We start from the raw sequence: 20,329 nt of genomic DNA, 5'->3' as shown, positions 1-20,329 counted from the left end.
GTTCCTGCAAAAGAGGTGATCTCATTCTTTTTTATGGCTGCATAGTATTCCATGATGTATATGTACCACATTTTTCTTTATCCAATCTGTCATTGATGGGCATTTAGGTTGATTCCATGTCTTTGCTATTGTGAAAAGTGCCGCAATGAACATTTGTCAGCATGTGTTTGAGTTCAATTTCAATCTTCCTTAGGTACATCCTCTAGTTGTTCTTTCAGCGAGGGTCTATGAGAGGTAAACTTTCTCAATTGTCTCCAAATAGTCTTTACCAAGCCCTCAATCTTGCATGGTATCTTAGCCATCTGTGTTATCTCTAGGTTGACAGTTATTTTCTCTTAGTTCTTTTAAGAGATTATTCCATTGGCTTCTTCTATTATTGCCATTGAGAACTGTCGTTCCTTTGTAAATAATCTTCTCTCTTTGATGACTTTTAAGATCTTCCCTTTGTCTTTACTGTTCTGCAGTTTCTCTTTGGTGTGTTTTTATTTTTCCTGCTTGGAATTCACTGTATTTTCTGAATCCAATGATTGATGACTTTCCTTAGTTCTAGAAAATCCTTAGCCATTCTTTCTTGGCATATTTTCTCTCCTTGGTTTTTCCCTTAAGGATGGCCTAATAAATGTATTTGGGACTTTCTAATTCTACATTCTATATCCCATATCCCAATGCTTCTTTCATAATTTTAATCAATTTATTTCTCTGAACTGTACATTGGGTAACTTCCTCAAACCTATCTTCAAGTTAACTAATTTTTCTTCGACTGTGCCCAATTTGATTTAAATGTTATAATCAATCAGGATAAGCTAGGTTATACTAGTTTAATAGCATAGTAATAATAAGCAACTCCAAAATATTAGTGGCTGATAACAAGGAAGATGTGATTTGCTTATGCTACATGCTCATTTACTTCCAAGTCTGCAGCAGGCTTGGTTCTGTGTTTCCTCACTCTGGACTCAGCCTAATACTGGCCTTCTAGTATTCTGGAGCAATGATGGTTATCATGTTAGGAGGAAGAAACAGGGCAAATTGCATACTAGTTCTTAAAGGCCTAGGTTCAGATGTGACATGTCCTTCTACTCATATTTCATTCACCAAAGCAAATCCAATGGCCTTGTCTTGTGACTTCAAGGGGATGGGTAAATGTGCCCAGAAGAAGGAGATCTGGAATAATGAAGAATAGCCTCAAATATAGTAACTACCACACCCAAACTCTTGAGTTTTTGATTTCTGTGACTTTATTCCTCATTTTGAGGAGTTCTATTTTATTCTTCTTTGATAACTGTATTCTTTTACTCTGTTTTTGATCCATTCTTTTATGTCTCCAATAATTTTTGTTTAAGTTAGAAACAGGGTCTCACTCTGTCATCCAGGATGAAGTGCAGTGGCATGATCACAGCTCACTGAAGCCTTGACTTCCTGGGCTCAAGCGATCCTCCCACCTTAGCCTACTGATAAGCTAGAACTATAGGTGCCCACCATCACATCCAACTAATTGTTTTTCATTTTTATTTTTTGTGGAGACAGGGTCTCACTTTGTTGCCCAGGCTGGTCTCAACCTCCTGGCCTCAAGCTATCCTTTCACCTTAGCCTCCCAAAGTGTTAGGATTGCAGAAGTGAGCCACTGTACCCAGCTACCTCTAACAATTTTAAGCTTATCTTTAAAAAAATTATCAGATCATTTTATTTTCCGAGGTTCTTAGGATATAATCCTATTGTTTGGTGTACCTGATGATTTTTGTTCATGATGAATTGTTTTCTTGTGTATTTTATAATTTTAAGTTGTGAAGTCATCTTCAGTGAGGCTTTATTAGAGGAATCCCGTGTGTCCAGATGCAGGGTCTGTCTCTCCAGAGTGCTTTTCTGCTTATTTCTAACATATCTTAGAGGCACCACCTTGCTGTTCTTTTCAAATCCTCTGCATATTGCATCATCACTGCTGTCACTTTGTGAGCACATACTTTTCCTATGAGGAAGGAGAAAGTGTTTTTTCCTACTATAGTCCAGGGTGAAACAAATTTCCTTGTTTCTCTGCTGGTTGGTGATTATTATTTTTCCTTATCCAAATTCCATCTGAGGATATAGTCCTTGGACGGCCTTAACTTTCTGTGGGAATCTGTATCAACTCTCTACCATAGGTGTTCCAGGCCTTGTCTCAGATCACAGATAGTGTAAAAAGCTCAGCTCCCAGATAACCAAGGCTGACACTTGTCCCTAAGGAAGCTGCAGGGTCAGCTTGGTTTCAGTTCTCTTTTCTTTTCTTGTATCTGAGTATTTCAATTTCTTTTCTTGTGGATTCAGCTATTTAGACAAAGGTTTGCTTTATTTTGTCCAGCAGAAATTTCTAAGTGCTTGTGGTCAAAAGATTTTCAAGTTTTCCAGTCAGCCAAAATAGCAGAACCAGAAAATATTCTTTACATGTGAAGAGTTCATATAAATTAGTAAACTACCAAGCTTACAAGTGGCAAAGGTCATAAATACAGAATTTTTAAAAGTAGAAATACAAATGTTCTATAAACATTTGGAAAGGCCAAGAAATACAATTAAAACAATAAGATAAGACACAATTTTGGCCTATCAAAGTCATGGATATTTACAAAAAGAAAGAACAAGAATTGTGTCAATAGCACGGTGAATTGAGTATTGTAACCCATTCAGTGAAAACACAAATGGGTTATTTGAAAATAATTTGCTTCAAGAGCCTTAAAAAATTTCTTGCCCCTGAGCTAGTATTCATACTTCTAGAAATCTACATTAAGGAAATAATCTAAAATGCAGATAATTGGTAAATTTCACATTCAGAAAGAAACATGTTATTTTTTAAAAATGTATATCATCTTCCTTGAAATCAGGGATATTTTATTTACTGCAGTCTTCAAAACTCCAGGCATAGACAAAGATTGCAGAGGTTGTGTAAAGGCTTAAGACAGAAACACTATTAGGGAACAGTCATAGAGTATCTTATGGAAACACCTGCTGAGTGGTTACGGCCCCTCTGCCTAGCCCAAGCTGAGGTATAGCTTGGAAGAACAACTGGAGTGGAAACAAATATCGGAAAAACATGTACAGCTATCGTTGACCTTTCCTATGGTAAGCGTTTTCTTATCCTCCTAGACTGAATGTGTGACTCTGTGGTGTATTCTCCTTGGAAGTCTGCTTTCTTCTGTCATAGCACTGGCTACACTGCCTTGACTTCCCAAAGGTTGGGAGCTCCTTTGGGTCTGTGACTGTGTGCCCTTTACCTCTATATTCCAGTATTATATAGGGCAAACCAAAGGTACTCAATAAATGTCTGTAGAATGAATGAATGAGACTCATGGGTAACTGCTCATCCTATAAATCTTAGGTAAGGTGGTTTGCGGGCCTTGTGCAGCAATAAATGCAGGAGTCCATGCATTAGGATTCCTTTGGCGGCAACTTCCTCAGCTTCCAACACTGACGGAAAATGGTTAGAGGCCCAGGTGCATGTGGGTCAGGAGCCTTGCTGACAGATCCAAAGCTGACAGTCTAGAGCATGTGTGCATGCTGCCTTTGGATTCTGGGACATGTCACTGATATTCTCCAGGAAACTTGTGAAACCTCCTGTTTATAAAGGTTTCTCCATCTGTTATACTTTCTGTACTTTCCCTCTGCAGCTCTTGGTAACACGGATGTTTGCACTCCACAGGGATTCCTGTTGCTAAAAGGTCTGTTTTCTCCTGCTTGCCACCCTCATCAGCCAGAGTCCAAACTCTGACAGTGCCCATGGGGAGATCTGGTCCAAGGCACCAACTTCTTCCTGCTGGACTGAGAAAGAGCCTCTTACTGTGTCTCTCTTTACCTCAGCTTTTGCACACCTCCAATATATTGTCCACTGAAGTCAGAATAATCTAAAAATAAAGCCTGATTACATCATGTGGTATAAACTTACCAATGACTCCCCGTTGCCTAGAGGCTCAAATTGCTAGCATGGCCTGGCGTGTGGCCCTGGTCAACCAAGTCTCACTTTCAACCTGTCACTACCACACCCTGACACTGCCACTATGGCAAACTGTTTGTTTCATCTTCTTTTCACCCCCAACCTCCACACCTTTGTCCATGCTGGTTTCTCCACTTGGGATGTATCTTCCTCTATTGACTGGAGAACTCCTATTTTTACTTTAAAACACCAACAAGATACCATCCCTCTTTGAAGGCTTCTTTGTCTCCCTTCAAGCAGAATCAGGTGGGCCCTCCTCTGTGCTCCTCTAGCAATTTGTATAGAACTTCTAAACAAGAGTATTTCTTTGAAACTTCTGTCTTACCCATGAGTCTGCTGTTTTTCTCCATAACATCTCCTTCAGCCAGACTCTCACTCCACCCTAACTGCCCAGGTTTCACCCCTCACCTGGACTGTTGCAAGAACATCTTCATGGGGTTTTCTATCCCTGCTTTGTCCCAGTAATGTAATTACACAGTTAAAGGGAATCTTCTTAAACTACATATATGATCAAGTCATTTTCTTGATTAAAATCATTGGCTGGATCCCTAATGCTTTCCAGAATAAAGCCCAAATTCCTTAGCATGTGCTGCCTAAAAGGGGGTCCCAAAGCACACAGACTGACAGGGTCTAGGGTCACTCTCAGACCCTGTAAGTCCAAGAGCTCTTGTAGCCCGTGGGCTTTGTATCCATGGTCAGCCGCTGTGATTTATTGCTTTGGGAGTTAGGAAGTCACTTTGGGAAGGCTCATGTTTCCTGGTTCCAGACTGCCCTGCCAGGCCCACTGAAGCAGCTGCTGGGAGGCCCCTGTGGGCAGCACTGGACAGGAGTGCTGCTCAACTGGAAATAAGTCCTGGGGCTGCTCTGACAGCTGTAATCCTAGCCAAGAGCTCTTGGAAGTCCACCTTGTAGGGCCAAGATGGGGCAGGAGCCTAGGTCCTTACCAGAGGGGCCACAGCTGCGGCTTGAATTCTGATTTGCAAGCTTTTTAAACTCCATGAGCTCCGCATGGTCCTTCTCATACGTCCTCTTTAGATTCTCCACATACTGCATCATCACTTCCGTTGCTTTTGACATGCGCTTTTCCTGCAGGGAAGGAGCGCATGAGTGCATGAGGCCGTTGGATGAAAGGCTCCGTTGGCACTTACTTGCTCTGAGCTAGGGTCTGGGCTAGGAGAATCAAAAGGATACAGGGACAACACTCTGCCCTCTGAAGAGTTTGCTGTCTGCCATGTGAGCTGAAGTGGACTCAGCCCCTGCGCTTAGGAAGAATGAGAAAAGCACAGCCACCATACTGCAGGAGATGAGAGGCAGAGGAGAGTTGTTCCTGCTTGCAGAGAATGGGTCAGGGGAGGCTTCATGAGATGGAATGAAGTGGATGTAGGATGTGAGTAGCATCTGGGCCCATAGACAAGGGCAGGAGGGACACAGCATTCAGGCCAGGGAACTCCAAGAGGAGTCTAGAGGCAGGGAAGCACAGAGCTTATATGTAGATAAGGTTTTATCCTCTGAATAAGAGTCCTCTGGAGAGCAAAGAAAGGCACGATGACAAATTATGCTGGGACAATCGACATAAACCAGGGCTGTCCAGAAAGCCCAGACACTACAGGTCCTCCTACCTATGTAGGAATCAGCAAGCAGTTGGGTCTATTTGTAAGTCTGGGTTGTGAAGGACCTCGAATGCTAGACAAAGGAATTAGAACTTATTCTGAAGGAAAAGGGAAGCCATTGAATATCTCCCTTAAAGTAAGAGAGTAACATAATCAGGTCACAGGTAGAGATGGGACTCAAGGGAGTGAGACTGGTGGCAGTGAGAGCAGCAGGGAAAAACAGGATGAAGCCTGACCTGGCCCAGTGGAGCCAGAGAGGAAGGCAAAGACTGAGGCATAGCAGCCAAGATGAGGGAACCATTTGGAGAAGGGAGCAGATGGCATGAGTGACAAGTGGGCTGAGGCACATGTTTGGGAAGCCTGTACACAATGGGAACAATTTCTCTCTGCTCATACCCCAGTTAGATCCCTCAGAGGATCTAGCTCAGGCCCTGCCTGGCCACAGAGGGACACACCCAGTGGCTTCGCAGGAACAGGTCCCACAGCCATGCGTGGCTGAGACCAGCTACTTCTCTAGAGTCCTCCTGTGTTGCTGCTCCCAGCTGGAGTGACTTCCTGGGCACCACTGCTGAGTCAGATGTCCTTGTCCTGAAGGACACAGGGTGGGATGGCCCAGCGACAGGTCCTTCTTTTATTTAACAGGAACTGCTCAGGGCTGCACCACCCCAGGAACCTCCTTTCATATAACCAGAGCAGCAGGACATAGATTGTCATAGCAACATAATAACAACATCCAAATGCTTTACAAATACGGCAGCAACCCTCTATGGCAGATACTGTGACCATCCTCATTTTATACTTGAAAAGACTGAAGCAGAGAAACCTCAGTAAGCGGCCCAAGGTCACACAGCGAATGAAGGGTGGAGCCAGGATTAGAACTCTGGCAACGTGGTCCTGCTACAACATGGGGGGCCAGGGCGGGACTCTGTATGCTTCAGGACTTCAAAGTGGCCAAGAGAGAGCCAGACCTGGGCCTGTGCCCCGCTCCGCCACTCACTAGCGCTTTTACTTTCTGAGACTCTGCATCTTCATCTGGGAAACAGGATATTTATACGGTTGCTGGGTGGATTTAATGAGACAAAGCAGGTTTTCCTAAAGTATGTTTTGTCAAAAACTAGCTCCATGGGAGTTGAATAGGTATTTTTTGAGAAAAATAAAATGGAGAGCTGTGGGGGGAATTCTTCAGTTAAATACATTTGGGAAGTACGCAGGTAAAGTGAACCAGGCTTCTCCACCATAGGAGTTATCAAAGCCTTGATTAGGCCAATGTGTTAGAAATTTCCAAGAAAGAAAGATAGTATGCAGTAGTCCCCAAACTTGTGCGTCCACAGAAACCTTTTTCCACAAAGCACCTTGAGGGTTCAGTGATCTGCCAAAAATACTCTGAATAATACTGCAATGATGTACATAGGATGCCTGGCCCAGAGGAAGCCACCTCTAGGTGGTATCTGTAGTTGCCACTGCTTGGGTGATTGCTCTGCTTTACGTAGGTGGAACAGAGTTGGCAAGACCGGGGGCTGGAGAGACTCACCTGGCGGACGGCGCCCACCACCTCAGCTCGGCTGGAGAGGCGGGCAGCCAGGCGGTGCAGGACAGCGATGTCCTCCAGCAACTTCTGGTAGGTCTCCTGGTGCTCACAGTGGTGCCAGAGTGAAGCTGAGGACTGAACAGGAGTAGGAGCATCACCTGGGGTCCTCAAATAATGTTATGGACTAAATCAGCAGTCCCCAACATTTTCGGCCTCAGGGATTGGTTTCATGGAAGACAATTTTTCCACAAACCTGGTGGGGGCAATGATTTGGGGATGAAACTGTTCCACCTCTGATCATGAGATTCTTATAAGGAGGGTACAACCTAGATCTTTCGCATGCGCAGTTTACAATAGGGTTTGTAACCCTATGGGAATCGAATGCTGCTGCTGATCTGACAGGCGGCAGAGCTCAGGAGGTCATGCTTTCAGGCAGCTCACCTCCTAACGTGCAGCCTGGTTCCTAAGGGGCCATGGTTTGGTACTGGTTTGTGGCCTGGCCCAGGGGTTGGAGACCACTGGGCTAAATGTCTGTGCCCCCCACAAAGTCATCTGCTGACTTTTGGAGGGACATATCCTAACTTCTCAATGTGATAGTGATGTGGGGCCTGAGCGAGGTGATTAGGTGAGGAGAGTGGAACCCCCATGAATGGAATTAGTGCTCTTATAAAAGGGACCCCAGAGAGTTCTGTTCTCTTTCCACCATGTAAGATATAATGGAAAGGTGGTAGTCTGCAAGCCAGAGACGGCCCTCACCGGAACCCGACCGTGCTGGTGCCCTGATCTGGGACTTCCAGCCTCCATAACTATGAGAAATAAATGTTTGCCATTGAAGCCACCCAGTCTAAGGCCCTTTGTTACAGCAACTCAAACTGACTAAGACACATACCAAGCCTAGACTCAGCTCTCATGAAACCAGCTCTGGGCCCCATCCAGGCTGAGAGAAGTAGCCTCTGCGGGGCCTGGGCCACAGTTTCTTCTGGTGCTTGGAGAAGCCCAATGTGAACACGCTATCCCTGGCTGCTTGAAAGGAGGAGTCACACCCAGGCCACCCTGCCCCCTTCTGAGAAGCTCCCAAGGCTTTGCAGGACCTGCCCACAGCCCTGAGGGAACCAGGCCTTTGGGATCTCTGCCTCATTTCCCCCCCCAGCTCTCTGAGGAACACTCTGTCAGAGTCTTGGCTCAGTTTTTCACTTCAGGAGGCTATACTTGGTACCTGAGAGAAGCATGACACCCTGTATGGCCCTTGGGGACAGTCCCTGCTCCAGGGATTCCTCACATCAGGCTCCACAATTACCGTAATGGAAGCTTTGAAGTTTTCCAGTTCCTTCTCAGTGTTCTCCTCTGTCAGGTTGCGTTCCCTTTCAGCCTGGTTAATTCTAGATTCCAGAGTGTAGCTGTCATTTCTAAAGGCCAAGGACAGTTGTACAAACACGTTCTGTTGGGAACAAGAGTGTGAGAGAGGTGCTAGGAGGAGTTATTGCAGAGGACAAGGCTGCAGGTGTGTTCTTTGTACGAGCATTTTGCAACAGCCCCTGGAACCAGCTGCCAAAGCAGCCATGTGCAAGTGAAATGCTCACTTCACAGGAAACCACAAAAAAGATGGTAAAGCAGTAACCCAAGGTCCATGCTAGGCCCTTCCCAGAACCAGAGGTCCAAATGTATTCAACCAAAAAATAAGAAGAGAATAACACTTTGCTTTTTCCTGAATTTTAAGAAAATAACATCCTGTATCTGGGTTTAGATAAACTCAGGCCAGTACAGCTAACTGTGTAAGCATTTGGATTTATGCTGGGATTTATTGCATGAGGGGTTTTGGAGATTTTGCATGAGAATACTGTATTGAAAGAAACTCCATGTGAGATTTAAGCATTGTTGACTTAAAGCAAACTTCAATCAGCATCTAGCCTGAGTATTCCAAATTCTGTATCTATAGAAGCTTTAAGTAGCTACCAGGAGATTAAATAAGGCCAGGTATGATTCTATTCAGTTAAGCTTTCTGGAATAAATAAATATTTCATGCCAAAATTGCAGCCTGCATGAACAGACTTTGAAAAGATAGTATTGGTCATGCATGGAATTCCCAGAACAGTAGGAAACTACTAGAGAGAAGAAATAGACAGATGGACCTCACTCAGGAAGGAAGCAATGGTCTTCAATTTTACAGCCATCATCTGCCCTGAGTGGTAGCAGATTTATACCCTGCAGGGTTAGTAACCACAGGGGCTTCTGAAGTTCATGTAACATGGCCCATGGAAGGCAATCATCTCCAGAAGAACTGAAGGCACAGAATTGACCCAATGATGATGATGATGGCAATATTGAAAACTACTCCTTATTGAGCATCTACTATATGCCAGCACTGCTTTTCATTCTACAAATTCATGTAATCTCACAATAACCCTCTGGGGTGGGAACTGTTATACCTGTTTATGGGTAAAGGGGCCAAGACCAGAACGGTCATTAACTTGTTCAAGGTGACACAGGGAGTAACGGAGCCAGGATTTAACCTCAGACTGTCGGATTTGAAAGCCTGTTTTATTTCCACCATGCTGAGAGCTGTGTCCATATACATCTGCGGTCAGCATTTGGACATTAAACAAACCGCCCATGGCCCATCTTCACAAATGTCAGTGGGTAGGCTTAGAGCTCATAGCCCAGTGACAGAAATTTTCTGCCTTACCCAGCCTTGGTCAAGTCTATGAATAATGCTCAATGCTTAATTTTCGATACCTTGATTATCCCCTCAACAGCAGTGTGACATAACAAGTTCTGAATTCAGTGAGAACACTTGGATCTAGGTCTTGGTTTTGCCAACTACAGTATCTAGAAACTTGGTGTGGTTGTTTACTCACTCAGTTTTCTCCTTTGTGCTGATGCCTGCTCCACCTGCTTTACAGAGCTGCTGGTAGGATCAGCTGAAAGGATGGCTATGCATGTGTTATAGACTGCAAGTGCAATGCCTGTGTGCAAGTTATTGATACTATCTGTGGTAGATACTTCATACAGTCTGTCTTCCTCTGCTTATCTGGTCCACATCAGCAGTTCTCACTGTCTCACCTCTGACAAGTTCTCTTTGTCCACTACAGAATGAAATGCAAATTCCCCTCAGCTCACTCACAACCCCGCTGGGACAAGGAGGCCCCAGTGAGGAATCCCGGAAGGCTAGATTGCTGACAGCACAGCTCGCTGGCTCCGCTGAGCTGGCATTCTTGTAGCTGAAACCCTGAGGAGGCCAGCCCCCTTTCCCACTAAATTAAAGCTTAGAACTTGAAATCTGACCATTTTTCAGTAATTTTGAAATAAATTTGATTCAATTCTGCAGCCTCCCAGCTGGTTTTGTGTATCTAAGTCGTATATTTAAAGAATATAAACAATCCTTACAGGAATGTAAAATTTCCAACTACCTTCTCCCCTTTGCCCAAATTTGTCAAAATCTTCCATGAACGGACGTGGGAATGGGGATCTCATGGTTCAAGAGGGCTGGTCATGAATGTTCATATTACCCTACAGTCACTCTTTCTCATTTTTGTCTAAAAATGTCAGAGCTAGAGTCTGGAGGAAGAAATGTTTTGAATAAGCCCAGTCAAGCACAGGCACCAGATTTCATAACACACTTGAGTCACTTACCTCAACTTCCTTTTCAGTGAGTGGAGGGGCACTGTGAAAAAGAAAACACACAATTGAACTGTATGCAACCTAGTCAATAGACCCAAAGGTGACTCTGAATGACCAGCAGACCATGTGTTTCCAGGGGTGGAGTAAGCTGTGTTGGTGAGAAGGAAAAGATGCAATGTCCCCTTGCCTGTGCTCTGTCACCTGTGAGATACTGACTCTTACGGCGCCACGACTATCTCTGTGACTTTGGACAAGTTATTTAATCTCTCTAAGCCCCAGCGTACTCATCTGCAAAATGGGAATCATATCACCTACCTTGCAGAGGTATTATAAGCACTATATGTACTCATGTATGTATGTATATGTGTTTGTATGCATAAATATATGGCATCCACACTCAGTGGGCTCTCAGGAAATGTGACCTTGAACTCATAGCCTTGCTTGAGAAATAAGAAAATGCATGTGATAAGGACTTTATAACTCATACACATCTAAGTTGCCATTATAATTGTTCTGGGGCTATCCACCCAGGTCTGCAAAGCCTCACCCCTCCTCTGTCTCTGAGGGCTGTGACAAAGGTGCATGCGGGGCAGAGAATAAATGGTAGGAGAGAGTGACCAGGGTTCTTCTCCACAGCAAGAACTTCTGATGGCTAGAATCACAGAGTGGCAAGAAAGCCCCAGCCGACACAGAGGCATCCTTTTGAGCAGCTCCTTGTCTGTGGCGTTCCCACAGCCAGGGGTCTCCAGCCATAGGCAGTCCCTGCATCTGCACGTCCACTCGATGCTGCTGCTGCTGCTCTTGCTGGTAACTAAAGCTGGCCCCATCTGAAGCCCACACAATGTAAATAATGCACAGGCCCTTTCCTGTGCTGCGGCGGGGAGGCCTGGGAGGGGTCCTACCAGCGTCACAGAACTTGGCAACAGAGCATGCCATCAATAAGCTTCTCAGGAAACACAGCTTCCTCTCTTGAACGGGTGTGAAGGGACCCCAAGAGCAAAGGTAGGGGTCAGCCATCTCTGCAGGGGGCTGGTTCTCACCCCTAGGGAATGATATGAGTGCCTTCCTGTCAGGATGAGGTGATAAGACCCCATGGCCATGAAGTCAGCAGAGTCCAGAACACGGGACAAACAGCTGCAGGGATGTTTGACACTTACAGTCCTTGTCACAACCCCACCCATCAGGCCCTTGCCTTAACTGTCATCTACAGCATACACATATGATTTAAATGATTTGGCAAAACTTGCCAAGTTTGTTTCTGACTCCTGGGTTTGTTGGGATATTATGTGAAATGTACATATTTTCATAAGTTATAAACCAAACATTTTTCTATTTCAATGACTCACATTCTGCTTTTTTGCTATAGAACACACCCACCTTATTTTTATTTTATTTATTTATTTTTGGGGACAGGGTCTCACTCTGCTGCCCAGGCTGGAATGCAGTGGCAGGATCACTGCAGAGGTGGCTTACTGCAGCCTTGAACCCCTGGGTTCAAGCAATCCTCCTGCCTCAGCCACCAGAGTAGCTGGGACTATGGGTGCATGCCACTATACCTGGCTAATTTTTTATTTTTGTAGAAACAGAGTTTCACTCTGTTGTCCAGGCTGGTCTTAAACTCTTGGCCTCAAGTGATCCTCTTGCCTTGAGCTTACAAAGTGCTGGGATTACAGGTGTGTGAGCCACCACACCCAGTTAGAACATACCCACCTTAAAAAAAAAGTGGGGGTCTGAGGGGGAAACTCTGAGGACTCAGAGAAGTATGATGTAGGCAGAGAAGCCACATGGTATGTCTGGTGTCTGATGCAGATAACTGTGCCTTATAAATGGGCATAGGTACCTGGGGGCAGAGCCGTGAGCCTCTAAAAGGACACAGCATCTTTTTTAAGTGACCATTTGTATATCTTCTCTGAAGAAATGTCTATTTAAATCCTTTCCCCATTTTGAAAATTTGGTTATTTATCTTTTTATTGAGTTGTAAGACTTCTTTATATGCTCTAGAAACAAGTTCCTTTTCAGATAAGTGATTTGCAAATATTTCATTCTGTGGGTTGCCTTTCACTTTCTTGACATTGTTTGCAGCACAGAAGTTTTTATTTTGAGGAAGTACTATTTATTTTTAAAATCTTGTCTCTTGTGTTTTTGGTGCCGTATCTAAAAAACCCAAAGACATGAAGACTTACTTATATTTTTTCTTTGAAGAGTCTTATAGTGTTCTCTCTGACATTTAGGTCTATGATCCATTACGAGTTAATTTGTGTGTTTTGTGTGAGGTAGGGGTCCAACTTCACTCTTTTGTATGTGGCTATCCAGTTGTCCCAGCACCGTTTGTTAAAATTACGATTTTTTTTCCTCTGCAAATCTTACCAAAACCCTTGCATGAGTGGCTTTTTGTCATTTGTTATTTGCACATCTCAAATTATTACTTTATCACAGAGGCCTTTCCTTGACCTCCTACCCAATGCCCCACTCTCATGTCATTCTCTAGATGTGCCCTATTTTATGGTCTTTCTATCAAGTTTACTCTTTCAAATCATTCATTTGGTTACTTAAATGTTATTTGTGCTTTGGGAGGCTGAGGTAGAAGGATCACTTGAGGCCAGGAGTTCAAGATTATCTTGGGCAACATAGCAAGACCCTATCTCTACAAAAAAGAATTTGAAAACTTAACTAGTCATGGGTAAATGGTGCATCTGGGATTGAAACCCATGTCTCCTGGCTCAAAGCCCATTCTCTGCTGCCGTGAGCTTCTGGTGACCCTTATGCCTTCATGAACTGTGCTCACCTAAGAACCCCACCTGGTCTTTGAGTTGAAAACACCCAGCCTGGCCTTTCATTATTCTTTTTGTTTTGAATGCATTATCCCTATCTAGACAATTGGACTTTGGCCCTTCTGGGTTCAAGAATTAAGACTGGTGTTCCTCTGTGTCCCACCTAGAATCCAACACAGGGGCCACTCGGTACAGGGTCTTCTGTAATCCACATCCTGATTTTACCTTCCAGGGAGACTCTTGTGGACCCGCAGTTTGCGCAGCAGCACATCAGAAATATTAGGCATGACATCTAAGCCACTCTTTGACTCTTCTTCCTCAATAGCTGGGGAGAGTTCAGAAGGAAGCCCTGAAAAAAAAGTGCTTACTTATAAAATGTCTCTTTGAAATCACGGTAGTACTGTTGGCAGCTAGCTTCAGGGGGCAAGGAAGAGCTTTGACATTTATAAGTATCTAGTTCTATGTTAAGGGCTTTTTAATTGTTATCTTACATTATTCTCACAATGAGCTAGAACTTAGTCATCCCATTTTACATGTGGATAAGCCAGGTCTCAGCAAGGTTAAGTCACTTGCTCAAGATTACAGAACTAGCAAATGGCATTGCTAGACTTCAAGGTCTACCTGCTTCAAATGTTACGTTCTTCCCTTTGCTTCCCACAGTATTAAGCTGGCAATTGGAAGCTGGTTGGCTCTTTGGCTGTAATGTTTGGGGAAAAAACCTGCTCCTTGGCAGGCTTCTCAGGAGACCTGTTGTTCAATTATTCCTCCTCAGATAAATTAAAATGTTCTATATTATGTATCCTACTTAGAAATTAGCATCTGATTCCATACGCCATAGATAAGAGATTTTCCAGAGTAAACCTAAGGTTGCTAGATCTTTTACAGATCTCAGAAACATAAATGCCTCCTAGTCAACAGAGACAATGAACAGCTTTTTGTTTTTTAAACTTCTAAAACTATCTTGGGTCTGTGCTTTGAAGACAGAATGAACAAACCAAGTATTCTCTTTTCCATAAATCTTTCTCCTGTTTGAAAACAGCTCCTGTGCCTCTCTAAAGCTTCTCTTCTCCAGACTCTAGCTCCATTTTTCCAACAGCTCACTGTGGCCCACTGTGGCCCATGGTCTCTAGATACCATCCCATTCCTGCACACATTCTGGTTTGTTGCTGTTACAGAGGCCCAGATGTTCTTTAACAAGCTCTTAGCACAGGAGGACTTTGGTAAATGTCCCTGGCATTGATGTTTGTTATTCATGCAGCATAGATTTTGTGTGCCTGACTACGGGCTTACAGTACACTTAGCATTAAGCAAAACTCTCAACCTCTTTAGTTGACCCAAATCAGTTATCCTCATCCTGTATAATGGTTACTTTCCATTTGCATGCAGAACTTAATATTTATCCATGTTTTACTCTTTCTCATGGATTTTAACCTGGTAGCTTTCCAATCTGCTCAATCATTTTCCAGGATCCTAGGCTAGGCTAGAGACCAGGACTATATATAGGCATAGTTGTAGCCACCTGAAGAGTTAAGACTGGGAATCATGTGAATAGAAAGAAGTCTCACGAAAGGAGACCATGAAGAGACAAGAGGCTATGTAGTTTGGCTCAAGGTAAAATATGTTTAAATAGTTTGAGCTTGCCAATAACAGAATGGTAGGCATGGATTCCTTGGTACTCAAGGTATCCAAGTAAGCTGGAGGATCATCTGTCAGAGATGGGTCAGTCAGCAATTCGTCTCTGGATATGAGATTCAACTAGAAGTTCTCTTAGCTACCTGTTACCTCTCTGGTTCTGTCCTGGTATTTACAGCTCTCTGACAAGGTTTCTGTGGTAAACCTTGTGACACCCCTGGCATCATTCTACCTTTATGTATGTATCCCTACCACACTCAACAGAGAGTCAACTGAGTAGCAAGCTCCTGAGATATCTATAGGATGATTGAAACATATGAGGTCTAATAATCAAGTGAAATCCATACCAGGGTTTTTGCCTAGAAAAGTTTCCCAAAATTGTGCTTGAAGAGTAATGCCACAATTGGTGGATTCTAGGAACCAACCACCTTCCTCCTGAATTCAACCAAATTAACAACAAAAAATTTCAGAACAAATAAAAAATACACAAGGAACTCTAAGATACAAGAAAAGGCAATAGTCTTTAAAAATAGTGACTAGAGAAAGAATAAAAATTACTAGGAATAAATTTAGAGTTTCCACCCATGATAACCCTTTCTTCTTCTCCAAAGAATCAGTACTGAAAGGAAGATGGGAGAGAAAAAATTCTTACAAAGAGTTCAATACCACAGAATAGAGAGGGAAAGGGATGGAGGGGGCAAGTAGGCAGTTGTCAGAGGAGATTCAGAAAGTTTCCCTAGAATAGAAGGTTCTCCATTCCATCTTACCAGCATTTCGAAGAGAGAAAAAACTGCCTGGGCTGCCTGCCATTTTGCTTTTCTTACTGATGAGAAGAAGAGAGGAAAGGCAGAATGATCGCACAGAGCACAGAGTGGATTTTCTTGAATGATATGAAGGGATTTACAAGGAAGGAAGACTAACGATAAAGTAAATAAAACACGTCCCTCTGAAGGAGTGAATGGCAGGAGACACATGGAAAGCCCCAACCACCGTGTTCTCCCCGCAACTCCTGAAAAACAGTGGCTAAACTCCTTGGATTTGTCTTTATTTCCTTCCTTTCGTAGCAGAGGAGTAGCTGTTGGGAAGCATTGGGTCAAGTCTGGAAAATAAACCTATGGACAGCTTGTCTCTACAATTCCAACCTAAATTGGTGAAACAATCTGAAACCCACTACTAACCACCTCCAAAGGAATAAGATATGCCCCCGATTTGGTATAACAAACTCATGTTTTGGACTATGAACAGAGTTACGGAAAAAGAGCAGAAACCAATTCTACAAACAGCTCTATCTTAACTTCCCCTTTTCCCCACCACCCAAGCACTAACAAAACAAACACAAAATACACAATCCTCAACTAAAGCACTAAAGGGAAGGCAAAGAGATCCCAGCTAAGGTAGGAAGGAGTCAACAAAAACTAACCTACAATACAATATATCTAGGGAAAGGGAATCAAGGTAGAAATATACAAATCAGAAAGAAATAAAAGGAAAACAGATGGCATGGCAACTATACAAAAATACTACAGACAAAAGAGGAAGGAAGATAGAAAGGAAGGAAAAGGGAAACGTGCAAGAGACAGATGTCAGGATGGAAACATAGTTGCAAGAAACACATCAAAAAATGCAAAAGTACGCTTCTGTGCAAAATGTATACCATAAATACTTTGACTCTAGAGAAAATAAGAACCTGAAAAAAAATTAAGAAATTAGAGTTGGGATGAGAAGATCATGCAAAGATGGAAGATGACTGCTATTTAAGGAAACAAATTAAAGACCAAAATAAAAGAACTAATCAAGAAATTGGGACGTATACAACCAACCAATTTATTGGAAAAATGAAGGAATAAAGCAGATATAGCTTCAAACTGAATTAGAGGAGGGTGGTAGAGATTGAGTAATCATAAGGAATGCAAAGAAGGAAAGAAAGATTGAAGTATATAGAGATAAAATAATGGATGTGGAGTTGAGACACTGATGACCAATCTATGCATTATGTTGTCTCCGAAGTAGTGAACAAAACAAATGTTACAAAGGACTTATTCAAAGATATAACAGAAGAAAAATATTCCTCACTTGAGGGGAAAGTTGAACCCTTCAGGTTGACAGACCACATCATGTTAAAAAATATATTTAAATGCTTCATACACACACAAAAAATACCAGACATCTACATGGGAAAGTGAAGATTAAGAGGTGCTGGAAATCAGCTGGTCCCAGCCTTCTCCATAACTTTAAATACAGTGGAGCAACATCTATGCAGTTCCAAAGAAAACAGTCAACCAAGAATTTTGTAACCACGCAAGCTGTCCTTCAAGAATAAGACAAAATTTTCAAACGTGATAGAACTCGGGGAACACAGCACCTCTGAACTCTTCCAGGAAAATTGTTGGAAAACAAAATCCAGGTAAACAAGACATAAATCAGAATAAATTTGGGAAAGGGATCAGTGGTGAACATGAAATTCTTTTACATTTAAGTCTAAGGCTAAATAACTGTGGAAACCATGGTTACAGAATATGGAATGTAAATGTTATAACCTTAATGATGTACAAAGAATAATTCAAGATGTGTAGAGGTAGAAATGGAAATGTAGGAAGAAACGTGAAGGTGGGAAGATATTCAGCCATTCTCATCTTTTCCTGCAGGAAGTCAGTAGGTACCACTGTAGTGACTAAATGTTCTTATCTTCTGTATTCTTGATGTTCTGTCACTTGGTACCTTAATCCTGGAAAGACAGCCCCTCTCAAGGCTAGCTAATTCTTAGAAAAAACTCTCCTTCAAGTGTGTCTTTGAAATACAAACCAGCCAATCCAGAACCCACACCTATAAACATCGCCTTTATCAGATTCTCACACACCAAGCCAATATTCCCCCTAAATCGCCCCAGGGCCAGTACCTGACAACTAGGGGGCACCCTATAGCCTAGGGCCTGCCAAAATTATTCAAACTAGCCAACCCTAAACATACTCAGGGTACCTACCCTGCCTCTACCTTTCCTTTCCAAGAAAACTCCAGTAAAGGCTTGGGGCCATCTCTCCCCTCACCACTTCTGCCTTCTGACCCACCCTGGTCCTTCCCCAAGGGGCTCTGTATGATGTGCCATGCATCCTGCTATTAGGGATCTGTGAGTATAAACCTATTCCTTCATGAGAATCATTTGTGGGTCTCTGTGTCATACCATATCTGATTAAAACAAATGCCAGGTCCAAAGTTTAGATTAAATTTAAAACCTATAATACAAAAAAACTACTCATAATTTATAGATTTAATGCCATCCCCATCAAGCTACAAATGACTTTCTTCACAGAATTGGAAAAAATACTTTAAAGTTCATATGGAACCGAAAAAGAGCCTGCATTGCCAAGACAATCCTAAGCCAAAAGAACAAAGCTGGAGGCATCACACTACCTGACTTCAAACTATACTACAAGGCTACAGTAACCAAAACAGCATGGTACTGGTACCAAAACAGAGTATAGATCAATGGAACAGAACAGAGCCCTCAGAAATAATGCCACATATCTACAACTATCTGATCTTTGACAAACCTGAGAAAAACAAGCAATGGGGAAAGGAGTCCCTATTTAATAAATGGTGCTGGGAAAACTGGCTAGCCATATGTAGAAAGCTGAAACTGGATCCCTTTCTTACACCTTATACAAAAATTAATTCAAGATCGATTAAGGACTTAAACGTTAGACCTAAAACCATTAAAACCCTAGAAGAAAACCTAGGCAATACCATTCAGGACATAGGCATGGGCAAGGACTTCATGTCTAAAACACCAAAAGCAATGGCAACAAAGCCAAAATTGACCAATGGGATCTAATTAAAGAGCTTCTGCACAGCAAAAGAAACTACCATCAGAATGAACAGGCAACCTACAGAATGGGAGAAAATTTTTGCAATCTACTCATCTGACAAAGGGCTAATATCCAGAATCTACAAAGAACTCAAACAAATTTACAAGAAAAAAACAAACAACCCCATCAAAAAGTGGGCAAAGGATATGAACAGACACTTCTCAAAAGAAGACATTTATGCAGCTAACAGGCACATGGAAAAATGCTCATTATCACTGACCATCAGAGAAATGCAAATCAAAACCACAATGAGATACCATCTCACCCCAGTTAGAATGGCGATCATTATAGAGTCAGGAAACAACAGGTGCTGGAGAGGATGTGGAGAAATAGGAACACTTTTACACTGTTGGTGGGACTATAAACCAGTTCAACCATTGTGGAAGACAGTGTGGCGATTCCTCAAGGATCTAGAACTAGAAATACCATTTGACCCAGCCATCCCATTACTGGGTATATACCCAAAGGATTATAAATCATGCTATTATAAAGACACATGCACACATATGTTTATTGCGGCACTATTCACAATAGCAAAGATTTGGAACCAACCCAAATGTCCATCAATGATAGACTGGATAAAGAAAATATGGCACATATACACCATGGAATACTATGCAGCCATAAAAAAAGGATGAGTTCATGTCCTTTGCAGGGACATGGATGAAGCTGGAAACCATCATTCTCAGCAAACTATGGCAGGGACAAAAAACCAAACACTGCATGTTCTCACTCATAGGTGGGAACTGAACAATGAGAACACTTGGACACAGGAAGGGGAACATCACACACCAGGGCCTGTCGTGGGGTCTGGGGGATGGGGGAGGGATAGCATTAGGAGATATACCTAATGTAAATGATGAGTTAACGGGTGCAGCACACCAACATGGCACATGTATACATATATAACAAACTTGCACGTTGTGCACATGTACCTTAGAACTTAAAGTATAATAATAAAAAAAAGTATATTTCACTAAGTGAAAAAAGCAAGGTTTGGAACAGCTTGTATAATATACTATCATTTATGTTAAAAAAAAATCCACTTTTGGCCGGACACGGTGGCTCACGCCTGTAATCCCAGCCCTTTGGGAGGCCGAGGTGAGCGGATCACAAGGTCAGGACATCGAGACCATCCTGGCTAACGGCAGTGAAACCCTAGCTCTACTAACTAAAAATACAAAAAATTAGCCCGGTGTGGTGGCGGGCGCCTGTAGTCCCGGCTGAGGCAGGAGAACGGCGTGAATCCGGGAGGTGGAGCTTGCAGTGAGCTGAGATGGCGCCACTGCACTCCAGCCTGGGTGACAGCGAGACTCCATCTCAAAAAAAAAAGGAAAATCCACTTTTACATA

General features: G+C 42.9%; 1 protein-coding gene across 12 annotated transcripts in view; it reads right to left on the bottom strand.

Annotated features, from left to right (window-relative positions):
- The window catches only part of IRAG1 (inositol 1,4,5-triphosphate receptor associated 1), a 122,321-nt gene that overhangs the window by 22,948 nt on the left and 79,044 nt on the right, over positions 1-20,329 (bottom strand). For all 12 annotated transcript variants that reach the window (XM_009246622.4, XM_009246625.4, XM_002822033.6 and 9 more), the window contains 5 exons: positions 13,708-13,831; positions 10,724-10,754; positions 8,391-8,531; positions 7,097-7,228; positions 4,900-5,041 (listed from right to left, as the gene is read on the bottom strand). In XM_009246622.4, coding sequence (XP_009244897.3) covers positions 4,900-5,041; positions 7,097-7,228; positions 8,391-8,531; positions 10,724-10,754; positions 13,708-13,831 — 570 coding nt within the window. The remainder of the gene's footprint in view (positions 1-4,899; positions 5,042-7,096; positions 7,229-8,390; positions 8,532-10,723; positions 10,755-13,707; positions 13,832-20,329) is intronic.

This window comes from Pongo abelii, chromosome 9 (genome assembly GCF_028885655.2).
Source record: "Pongo abelii isolate AG06213 chromosome 9, NHGRI_mPonAbe1-v2.0_pri, whole genome shotgun sequence".
NCBI lineage: Eukaryota > Metazoa > Chordata > Mammalia > Primates > Hominidae > Pongo > Pongo abelii.
The sequence above is the reverse complement of the archived record's forward strand: the minus strand, read 5'-3'. Positions and strand labels throughout refer to the sequence as shown.